General features: G+C 47.5%; 1 protein-coding gene across 1 annotated transcript in view; it reads right to left on the bottom strand.

Moving 5' to 3' along the window:
* The window catches only part of LOC124005159 (TCDD-inducible poly(ADP-ribose) polymerase), a 38,515-nt gene extending 26,238 nt beyond the window's left edge, over window positions 1-12,277 (bottom strand). The window contains exons 1-3 of the mRNA XM_046314149.1: window positions 12,096-12,277; window positions 10,618-11,076; window positions 10,033-10,568 (exon numbers count right to left, since the gene is read on the bottom strand). Coding sequence (XP_046170105.1) covers window positions 10,033-10,568; window positions 10,618-11,043 — 962 coding nt within the window. The 5' untranslated portion in view covers window positions 11,044-11,076; window positions 12,096-12,277. The remainder of the gene's footprint in view (window positions 1-10,032; window positions 10,569-10,617; window positions 11,077-12,095) is intronic.
* Between the last annotated feature and the right edge of the window lie 249 nt (window positions 12,278-12,526).

Consider the following 12,526-nt stretch of genomic DNA (forward strand, 5'->3'; position numbering starts at 1 on the left):
TGCGGGTTAGAGGTCAGGTTTATGATTAGAGTTAGTGTGAGGTTTTGGGGTTGAGGTTAGGATAGGATTTTGAATGTGTGTCTCCACAAGGTTAGTAAAACAAGACTGTGTGTGTGTGTGTGTGTGTGTGTGTGTGTGTGTGTGTGTGTGTGTGTGTGTGTGTGTGTGTGTGTGTGTGTGTGTGTGTGTGTGTGTGTGTGTGTGTGTGTGTGTGTGTGTGTGTGTGTGTGTGCGTGCGTGCGTGCGTGCGTGCGTGCGTGTGCGTGTGCCAGCAGTCAGCCACAAGGCCATAATCATGAGGAATGTGTGAACTATCACATTTATGAGCAGAATAGAACTAGACACCAGCCATAGATTCACCAACTGTCTTTTCCCTGATCACGCTACCCTCTATCTCACCACACACACACACACACACACACACACACACACACACACACACACACACACACACACACACACACACACACACACACACACACACACACACACACACACACACACACACACACACACACACACACACACACAACCAAGCTGAAAACAATGGGTTATAACGAGACAAGCTCTAGAAAATAAAAAGATCAACACATTTTTAAAAGGGAACAAGTGTTCATTTTATTTATTTATTTATTTTATTATAATATTATATTATAATATTCAGTCTACAATATTTTAGAAATAATAATATACAAGTTTAGAATATTACACTTCTTCAGTTTCCCCACTTTTTTCTTTCGTATCTTCAGTGATGCCAGACAATCATCTACCCTCCTTCTCCTTCTCCCTCTCTCTCTCCTCTGTCTCCCTCCTTCTCCTTCTCCCTCTCTCTCTCCTCTGTCTCCCTCCTTCTCCTTCTCCCTCTCTCTCTCCTCTGTCTCCCTCCTTCTCCTTCTCCCTCTCTCTCTCCTCTGTCTCCCTCCAGTCTTTCCCCCCTCTCTCTCCTCTGTCTCCCTCCTTCTCCTTCTCCCTCTCTCTCTCCTCTGTCTCCCTCCTTCTCCTTCTCCCTCTCCTCTGTCTCCCTCCAGTCTTTCCCCCTCTCTCTCTCATCTGTCTCCCTCCAGTCTGTCCCCCTCTCTCTCTCCTCTGTCTCCCTCCAGTCTGTCCCCCTCTCTCTCTCCTCTGCCCCCTCCCTCCAGTCTTTCCCCCTCTCTCTCCTCTGTCCCCCTCTTTCTCTCCTCTGTCTCCCTCCTTCTCCTTTGACCTCTCTCTCTCCTCTCTCTCCCTCCAGTCTTTCTCCCTCTCTCTCTCTCGTCTGTCTCCCTCCAGTCTTTCCCCTTCTCTCTCTCCTCTGTCTCCCTCCAGTCTGTCCCCCTCTCTCTCCTCCTCTGCCCCCTCTCTCTCTCCTCTGTCTCACTCCTCTGTCCCCCACCTCTCTCACCTCCTCTGTCCCCCTCTCTCTCCTCCTCTGTCCCCCTCTCTCTCTCCTCTGTCTCCCTCCAGTCTGTCCCCCCTCTCTCTCCTCCTCTGTCCCCCTCTCTCTCCTCCTCTGTCCCCTCTCTCTCTCTTCCTCTGTCCCCCTCTCTCTCCTCCTCTGTCCCCCTCTCTCTCTCCTCTGTCTCCCTCCAGTCTGTCCCCCTCTCTCTCCTCATCTGTCCCCCTCTCTCTCTCTCTCTCTCCCTCCAGTCTTTCTCCATCTCTCTCTCTCATCTGTCTCCCTCCAGTCTTTCCCCTTCTCTCTCTCCTCTGTCTCCCTCCAGTCTGTCCCCCTCTCTCTCCTCCTCTGTCCCCCTCTCTCTCTCCTCTGTCTCACTCCTCTGTCCCCCACCTCTCTCACCTCCTCTGTCCCCCTCTCTCTCCTCCTCTGTCCCCCTCTCTCTCTCCTCTGTCTCCCTCCAGTCTGTCCCCCTCTCTCTCCTCCTCTGTCCCCCTCTCTCTCCTCCTCTGTCCCCCTCTCTCTCCTCCTCTGCCCCCTCTCTCTCTCCTCTGTCTCCCTCTAGTCTGTCCCCCTCTCTCTCCTCCTCTGTCCCCCTCTCTCTCCTCTGTCCCCCTCTCTCTCCTCCTCTGTCCCCCTCTCTCTCTCCTCTGTCTCCCTCCAGTCTGTCCCCCTCTCTCTCCTCCTCTGTCCCCCTCTCTGTCCCCCTCTGTCCCACCCTCTCTCTCCTCCTCTGTCTCCCTCCTCTGTCCCCCCTCTCCCCCTCTGCCCCCCTTTCTCCTCCACTCTCTCCCTCCAGTCTTTCCCCCTCTCTCTCCTCCTCCCTCTCCCTCCAGTCTTACCCCCTCTCTCTCCTCCTCTCTCTCCCTCCAGTCTTTCCCCCCTCTCTCCTCCTCCCTCTCCCTCCAGTCTTACCCCCTCTCTCTCCTCCTCTCTCTCCCTCCAGTCTTTCCCCCTCTTTCTCCTCCTCTCTCTCCCTCCAGTCTTTCCCCCTCTCTCTCCCTCCAGTCTTTCCCCCTCTCTCTCCTCCTCTCTCTCCCTCCAGTCTTTCCACCTCTCTCCTCCAATGTCTCCCTCCAGTCTTCCCCCTCTGTCCCCCTTTCTCTCCTCCTCTGTCTCCCTACAGTCTTTCCCCCTCTCTCTCCCTCCAGTCTGTCCCCCTCTCTCCTTCTCTCTCTCCTCTCTGTCCCTGTCCCCCTTTCTCTCTCTCCTCTGTCTCCCTCCAGTTTGTCCCCCTCTCCCTCTCCTCTGCCCCCCCCTCTCCCTCCAGTCTGTCCCCATCTCTCTCTCTCCTCTGCCCCCCTCTCCCTCCAGTCTGTCCCCCTCTCTCCTTCTCTCTCTCTCTCCTCCTCTGTCCCCCTCTCTCTCCTCCTCTGTCCTCCTCCAGTCCGTCCCGTCTCTCTTTCTCTACGGACCAGGTAAGCAGCTTCAAAATGAAATTACGCTTGCTAAATGAAGTTCACAGCGTTAGTCTGGGAGTTCATTAAGAGAGCCAATCAAATGCCAGACACAGTCCAAAGACGCACCCTTACTGAACAGTCACTCACACACACACACACACACACACACACACACACACACACACACACACACACACACACACACACACACACACACACACACACACACACACACACACACACACACACACACACACACCTCTAAAATTAATTTCAGGTCATATCCTGAGAGCAGTGTCAGAGTGTGTGAAGAGAAGAACAGAGAGAGAGGAGGATGAAAAGAGGAGTGTAGACATTACACCCAACGAACCAATCACGAAGCAGTACCGGGATCACCATGGCAACAGGGGCAACGACTGACCAACCATGGTGACACAATAGTGCCAGGTCAAACAATCAGGGCAAGCACGAAAGCACGCACACACACACACACACACACACTCCTTAAGTGCAGGGCACAGTCAACTGAAGTTTTGGACACACAGACACACAGACAGCAGTTGAAATAACGGCTGTAATGAGTTCAAGCCTGGAGTTTCAAAATAGAGGAGGTGTGAGAAACGCTCTGATAATTAGCCTCCCCTCTTCTTCAGCACTCTGTCACACACACCTAACAAGCACCTCTGGGGCGGCTGTGGTTTGTGGTCTCTGAGTGCGGAGAGTGTGTGTGTGTGTGTGTGTGTGTGTGTGTGTGTGTGTGTGTGTGTGTGTGTGTGTGTGTGTGTGTGTGTGTGTGTGTGTGTGTGTGTGTGTGTGTGTGTGTGTGTGTGTGTGTGTGTGTGTGTGTGTGTGTGTGTGTGTGTGTGTGTGTGTGTGTGTGAGATAGAGAGAGAGACAAAGAACAAACAGCAAAAACATATACACAAGGGGTCTAAATCCAGTCCTATACGACACACACACACACACACACACACACATCACCCTCTTCAGTTCCTTTCATCACAGAGTTTGAATATAATGGAGTGTTCTTCTGCAGAATGAGGACAGGCTATTCAGTCTACACACACACTCACAGGGAAACAATGACGAGAGGTAGAATTTGAGAGGGAGGGAAGGGGGGGGGACAGGTTGACGATAGGGAAGAGAGGAAAAAGTTTCAGACTGGGTACGGAAGGAAGCCTGTAAGCACGAACACTCATGGCCACACACAGATAGTCTGTCTCTCTCTGACAGACAGAGAGAAAGAGAGAGAGAGAGAGAGAGAGAGAGAGAGAGAGAGAGAGAGAGAGAGAGAGAGAGAGAGAGAGAGAGAGAGAGAGAGAGAGAGAGAGAGAGAGAGAGAGAGAGAGAGAGAGAGAGAGAGAGAGAGACAGAGACAGAGACAGAGACAGAGACAGAGACAGAGACAGAGACAGAGACAGAGACAGAGACAGAGACAGAGAGAGAGAGAGAGAGAGAGAGAGAGAGAGAGAGAGAGAGAGAGACAGAGAGACAGAGAGAGAGAAAGGTAGAGACTGAGTGATGAAAGGCAGGGCGACCCAGACCTCGCCCCAGTGAATCATTTCATAAGCGGTCTGACACGTTATCTCCTCACACACACACGCGGAAACACACTCACGCAAGGAAACATTCACACGCAAGGAAACATTCACACGCAAGGAAACATTCACACGCAAGGAAACATCCACACGCAAGGAAACATTCACACGCAAGGAAACATTCACACGCAAGGAAACATTCACGTACACACACAAATACGAACACAGGTAACACACACACACAAGATAGGCTACACATTGTCTGAGAAATTATATTCTCTGGCAAACAACGGCACAAAGACACAACACACACACACACACACACGGGCAGTTGTGCAAGTGGGACAGAAATCACACCTTGGTGTCTGGTCACTCTGCCCTTGGTGCTCAGTGACACTGTGTCAGTTAATGACGTGTGAAGCTCTTACCGCCGTCCAACAAAAGGCTCACACACACACACACACACACACACACACACACACACACACACACACACACACACACACACACACACACACACACACACACACACACACACACTCACACACACACACACACACACACACACACACACACACACACACACACACACTCACACTCACACACACACACACACACACACACACACACACACACACACACAGGACACAGGACACAGGACACAGGACACAGGACACAGGACACAGGACACAGGACACAGGACACACACACACACGGACACAGGACACAGGACACACACACACACACAGGACACAACACACACACACACAGGACACAGTACACACACACACACACACACACACACACATACACACACACACACACACACACACACACACACACACACACACACACACACACACACACACACACACACACACACACACACACACACACACACACACACACACACACACACACACACACAGGACACAGGACACAGGACACAGGACACAGGACACAGGACACAGGACACACACACACACAGGACACACACACACAGGACACAGGACACAACACACACACACACACACATATACACATTACACACACACACACACACACACACACACACACACACACACACACACACACACACACACACACACACACACACACACACGGACACAGGACACAACACACACACAGGACACAACACACACACACACACACATACACACACACACACACACATACACACACACACACACATACACACACACACACACACACACACACACACACACACACACACACACACACACACACACACACACACACACACACACACACACACACACACAGGACACAGGACACAGGACACAACACACACACACACACACAGGACACAACACACACACAGGACACAACACACAAACACACACAGGACACAGGACACAACACACACACACACAGGACACAACACACACACACACACATATACACATTACACACACACACATATACACGCACACACACATACACACACACACACACACAGGACACAACACACACACACACGCGGCAGGGTAGCCTAGTCGTTAGAGCGTTGGACTAGTAACCGGAAGGTTGCAAGTTCAAACCCCCGAGCTGACAAGGTACAAATCTGTCGTTCTGCCCCTGAACAGGCAGTTACCCCACTGTTCCTAGGCTGTCATTGAAAATAAGAATTTGTTCTTAACTGACTTGCCTAGTTAAATAAAGGTGAAATAAAATAAATATTCCTGTCACGGGACGGGGGTGAGTGTGTGTAAACAGTGATAGTATTCCTCTCTCTATGTAACTGTTGCTGGCCAGAGGGATCTGGAGAGAAGAGGATTAGTATTTAGTATTTAGATAGTATTTCCTAGGTGTTATATGGATGGGATTCATCTAGAGTCTCATACCAGCATGATGGACCTCCCCACCCCTCACACACACACACACACGCGCGCACACACACACACACAGCAATGGCTGCCAAATAAGTCTGTTGCCATGTCGACGGCCAGGCTTGTTTTGTCCTGCTCATCATATAACAGCTGTTATCAACCGTATTCAGTTACTATGGCAACACAATATCTCCGTGGGGGGGGGGGGGTATAGTATAGCTAAATGTACATCTGGCTTTACTTGCTTATATGTGAATTCAAATTCAGAGCATGTCGGGAGTGTGTTGGGGGCCGTTGTTTGAAATTCTCCCGGAGAATTTGATGGTCTAACACTTCCCAAAAGAAAACCATAAAGAAGAAAAGAAATACCCTTTTAAAAGAGAGGTGTAAACGAACTGGGAAAAGCATTTTAAACTTAAATAAATGCCCTACGGTCTGTCCTAACACCGAGAGTTACCATGGCTACTTCGGTTTTCTCAGAGAATGTAAGAAGAGTTTTCTTACAAATGTATTTAAAAGTCTGAGTAGTTACAGTAACTATACAGGTTATTACACGGGTAGTTACAGTAACTATACAGGTTATTACACTGCTAGTTACAGTAACTATACAGGTTATTACACTGGTAGTTACAGTAACTATACAGGTTATTACACTGGTAGTTACAGTAACTATACAGATTATTACACTGGTAGTTACAGTAACTATACAGGTTATTACACTGGTAGTTACAGTAACTATACAGATTATTACAATGGTACTATACAGGTTATTACACTGGTAGTTACAGTAACTATACAGGTTATTACACTGGTAGTTACAGTAACTATACAGGTTATTACACTGGTAGTTACAGTAACTATACAGGTTATTACACTGGTAGTTACAGTAACTATACAGGTTATTACACTGGTAGTAACAGTAACTATACAGGTTATTACACTGGTAGTTACAGTAACTATACAGGTTATTACACTGGTAGTAACAGTAACTATACAGGTTATTACACTGGTAGTTACAGTAACTATACAGGTTATTACACTGGTAGTTACAGTAACTATACAGGTTATTACACTGGTAGTTACAGTAACTATACAGGTTATTACACTGGTAGTTACAGTAACTATACAGGTTATTACACTGGTAGTTACAGTAACTATACAGGTTATTACACTGGTAGTTACAGTAACTATACAGGTTATTACACTGGTAGTTACAGTAACTATACAGGTTATTACACTGGTAGTTACAGTAACTATACAGGTTATTACATGCTATACAGTAACTATAGTTATTACAGTAACTATACAGGTTATTACACTGGTAGTTACAGTAACTATACAGGTTATTACACTGGTAGTTACAGTAACTATACAGGTTATTACACTGGTAGTTACAGTAACTATACAGGTTATTACACTGGTAGTAGTTACTGGTAGTAACAGTAACTATACAGGTTATTACACTGGTAGTTACAGTAACTATACAGGTTATTACACTGGTAGTTACAGTAACTATACAGGTTATTACACTGGTAGTTACAGTAACTATACAGGTTATTACAATGCTAGTTACAGTAACTATACAGGTTATTACACTGGTAGTAACAGTAACTATACAGGTTATTACACTGGTAGTTACAGTAACTATACAGGTTATTACACTGGTAGTTACAGTAACTATACAGGTTATTACACTGGTAGTTACAGTAACTATACAGGTTATTACACTGGTAGTTACAGTAACTATACAGGTTATTACACTGGTAGTTACAGTAACTATACAGGTTATTACACTGCTAGTTACAGTAACTATACAGGTTATTACACTGGTAGTTACAGTAACTATACAGGTTATTACACTGGTAGTTACAGTAACTATACAGGTTATTACACTGGTAGTTACAGTAACTATACAGGTTATTACACTGGTAGTTACAGTAACTATACAGATTATTACACTGGTACTATACAGGTTATTACACTGGTAGTTACAGTAACTATACAGGTTAATACACTGGTAGTTACGAGGTTATTTTGGAATGGGGGGCTCCGGAGTGGCGCAGTGGTCTAAGACACTGCATCTCAGTGCAAGAGGCGACACTGCAGTACCTGGTTCGAATCCAGGCTGTATCACATCCGGCCGTGATTGGCCGTGATCCAGATTTGGCCCGGTGTAGGCCGTCATTGTGAATACGAATTTGTTCTTAACTGACTTGCCTAGTTAAATAAAGGTATAAAAAAAAATTAGAGTAAAAATAATCATGTTTGGGCATCTGACACTACTATACCAAGTTACTACCAGGAAAGCCTAACATCGCTAGGCCTAATATCGCTAGGCCTAATATCGCTAGGCCTAATATCGCTAGGCCTAATATCGCTAGGCCTAATATCGCTAGGCCTAATATCGCTAGGCCTAATATCGCTAGGACTAATATCGCTAGGCCTAATATCGCTAGGCCTAATATCGCTAGGACTAATATCGCTAGGACTAATATCGCTAGGCCTAATATCGCTAGGACTAATATCGCTAGGACTAATATCGCTAGGCCTAATATCCCACCCACAGAATATGCTTTGCATATTTGGCTGCATTTGGGTTCTCACAGACAGGGGCGTATCCTGTGGGTGGGAAGGTATGCATGCAGTTTCAGTTTAAAACTTAAAAATCAACAACACGCACACGCAGGTCACACACATGCGTGCATGTGGTGAAATATCTAACTGTGTCGCTGTGTGAATGTGCAGTGTATAGCTTGAACCACAGCACGCTTTGTGTGCCTGTCTGCTATCGCTTGCCAAGTGCTTGTATGTGTGTGTGTGAGAGAGAGAGAGAGAGAGAGAGAGAGAGAGAGAGAGAGAGAGAGAGAGAGAGAGAGAGAGAGAGAGAGAGAGAGAGAGAGAGAGAGAGAGAGAGAGAGAGAGAGAGAGAGAGACAGACAGAGAGAGAGAGAGAGACAGAGAGAGAGAGAGAGAGAGAGAGAGAGAGAGAGAGAGAGAGAGAGAGAGAGAGAGAGAGAGACAGAGAGAGAGAGAGAGAGAGAGAGAGAGAGAGAGAGAGAGAGAGAGAGAGAGAGAGAGAGAGAGAGAGAGAGAGAGAGAGAGAGAGAGAGAGAGAGAGAGAGAGAGAGAGAGAGAGAGAGAGGGAGAGAGAGAGAGAGAGAGCTAGTGCCTGTATGTCAGTGACGGCACCAGGCAGCAGTAGGTCATGCAAGTTCCTCGCTCTAACAGCACTTCCTGGTTTGAGCTGTTTCAACCAATGAGAAAGCTAGGTTTGGGAGCAGAAAACGCAGACTCACTCTATTGCAGGAATTAAAAGTGCCATAACAAATGATACTCGAAGAAGAACTGAGATACGGGAAGTCAGAGAACCAAAACGACTCAGTCAGTTAAATATTACCATACACACACAGCACACACACACACACACACCTACAGAAACAGATATATCAAACAGCAGGCTACACAGACAAATTGTATCTATTATCATATGCTACCCATTCATGTTTTTGTATGTTCTTATATAATAGAATAGAATTAACCAATGACATCAGGCAACACCAGACCATGATTACAGACACTTGTGTATGTCCTATGACGCTATATAAACTAGTGACCCACAGTGTTTGTCATTATAGCCTGATGAAGACAGTTTGTCTGTCCAAACAGTTGGCTATTAGGTTATTCAATTATTGTGTCTAAGCTCCTAGAGAGTGCTGCTCTCCTTGTCTATAGCGAACAACATCGTTTTGTCATATCAAAGCACTCCTGTCTTAAAACTGTAAATACAATCTCAGCTCTGTTAGGCTACTTTTACACAGAACGTAGAACAAGAAAAGAAAATCACTTACTGATATTTGAGCCTGACTTGCTCATTGTCCGGATTGCAGTAAAGCCTCTCCAACTGTTCCTGCGAATCATCCGCCACGCTTTGCCAGCTTTCAGTATCACTGCTGCGGATCTGCCAGTGGTAAGGCAGCACAGTATGGTGGTAAGCGCAGTCACTCCCGTACACACACAACCCTTGCAGGAAATCCACGCAGATCGAAACTGCGTCGGCTTGGTGCGTGTGATACTGGAGCTGGGTTAGCAGATCAAACACTAGATCCAGGGAGGCCTCTTCGCTTTTATCCTGAAATATCTCGCCTTTGTCGGCCTGGAGACTGGGGGTGTTCGTACTGTCTTTGATGGTCAGACAATCTGGCCCCTGCAAGGCTTTAGAGGCGAAGAGGTCACTCATCGTGTTGCTCCCCTGGCTTGGAGGGGATACTAGAGGGGTATCTGGTGTGGGGGTTGCCGCCCCCACCTCGCGCGCCCGGGGGACACGTTTGAGCTGGAATCTGCGTTCGTTAGGGTCTATTGTCACGCGCTGGAGATCTACCGGTATCTTGGTTACCCCCCCTCTCTGTCTCCTCCAACTCGGCGGCGGTGTCCGCCATTTCTGTGTCATTGTCCCCGGTAATCATAGCCGTTACTCCGGTAGCTCCCGAATCTTTCAGACACACAGGCCCACCAATCCGCGCCTGTTTGACCACAGCCGCAGTGCACAGGTTCCCCGCTGTCCTTGTCGGAGGGTTCCGGGGAACAAACACCCCGTCTCCGGTAACAAGTGCATCTGTACTCAGTAATGTGGTCAGGATTGGGTCCTGGAGCGCACGGAGGCATTTTGAGTCTAGTTTCCTCGGTCCTTTTTTTTTTTTTAAATAGGGCTTCACTAACGGGATTTTGTCGGTAAATCTAATCGATTGTTCCGTGAATTCCCGGTCCCCCATACTCATATCCAAAGCGAGTCCCGTTCCGCCGTCCAGGACCTTGTCGGTTGAAGCTGTCGGTTTCTGCAGGCTATGCAAAGTTGTATCCATGGTTGCCTGGGGCTCTCCTATAACCCAACAGTCCTGAAAGAGGCGGAAATAAATGAGAGAGAGAGTGAGAGAAATAACACTCCTAAATGTATGCCTCATAGGTTTCGAAAGTGCTGGGCATGTGTCATTAGATAACAAAGGTGTTAGTCAGCCCATTCAGAGTCAATAACCATTGCGTTTCACTGGGTGATAAACAATAACCGTAATCTTGGAAACCAATAGTTCATTTTCCTCGGTAATGTTACAATGATACAACTAGTGAGACGGGAAGTATCCTGCTTTCCATATAGCCTTATAGAAGCTAGAATAGAAACTGGGGGGGGGGGGTCTCCCAAATTTAGAAACATGATTACTTTCAGTCAACGACGAGCGTCATGATGCATCTACACTGCGTTGGCTATAAGCCTACAGCGCGGAACAACCCGTGTCCAACCTTAACGTTCTCGATAAGAGTATTTTGATCAGCGGAGGCGGATAAACGGGGGTCTACCGTGTACGTGCAAATTACAAATCGCTGCTCGAGCAAGTTTGCACGTAGGCCTATGGTCTCAGTTAGAGCGATCCACAGACACGCACCGAGGGAAGGGGGACTGCGGCGAACCGCACAAAGACTCGACCCAGCCACTGCATTCCCTGGTTGTAACGATCACGAAAAGGCCTTCATCCTCTATATAATCACCTATAGGTCTGAGCCTAGTCAACGACTAGAATAACACGGTGTTATAACGCACATATTCCGCATACAAATTAGATTTATGCGCAAAACCCGCATTTCAGCAGGTTTTATCCAGAAAACCTGCGTGGGTGTTTGACATCAAATACATTGCTGTGCGTAGCACACTGCTATTTCATTTCTAAATTGTACAAAAAAAAAATCCCTTCCGGGAGTCATGTAGATCTGGTGCGCTGCGCAAAAGGACTGCAATATAGTCGATCTCCAACACGCATACTGCATAGGTGCCCCGGCTGGCTAGGTGATTTATTATAGCGTTGCTTTCACAGAGCCCGTTTACAATTCAAAGCGTCCAAACACACACAGATCCTATTCCTACCTGTGTAAAATCCGTTCTATCTCTTCCTTGCAATTGTCTTCTAAACCACGTAATCCTTGTCCGGTCATGAATGTATAGATATGTCGTCCTAGGTGATCTGCGTTTGGCCTGCTGGTACGGTGCTGAGGCAATGCGTGACAAAGCGGCTGTAAGTCGTTCTCCACTGGGCTCAGTTCCGCCAACTCCTGTTGTGGATAGAGGCAGCTGTTGCAGGGAACGCTCCAGTCCTCTCAGCCACTCACGAAGCTCCTCACCCCGGTCGAGGGGCGGGACTTGGCATCAAAGGAGAAGAGAGAGAGAGAGAGAGAGAGAGAGAGAGAGAGAGAGAGAGAGAGAGAGAGAGAGAGAGAGAGAGAGAGAGAGAGAGAGAGAGAGAGAGAGAGAGAGAGAGAGAGAGAGAGAGAGAGAGAGAGAGAAGGAGAAAACGAAAC

The sequence above is a fragment of the Oncorhynchus gorbuscha genome, linkage group LG19, assembly GCF_021184085.1.
Source record: "Oncorhynchus gorbuscha isolate QuinsamMale2020 ecotype Even-year linkage group LG19, OgorEven_v1.0, whole genome shotgun sequence".
NCBI classification, from domain to species: domain Eukaryota; kingdom Metazoa; phylum Chordata; class Actinopteri; order Salmoniformes; family Salmonidae; genus Oncorhynchus; species Oncorhynchus gorbuscha.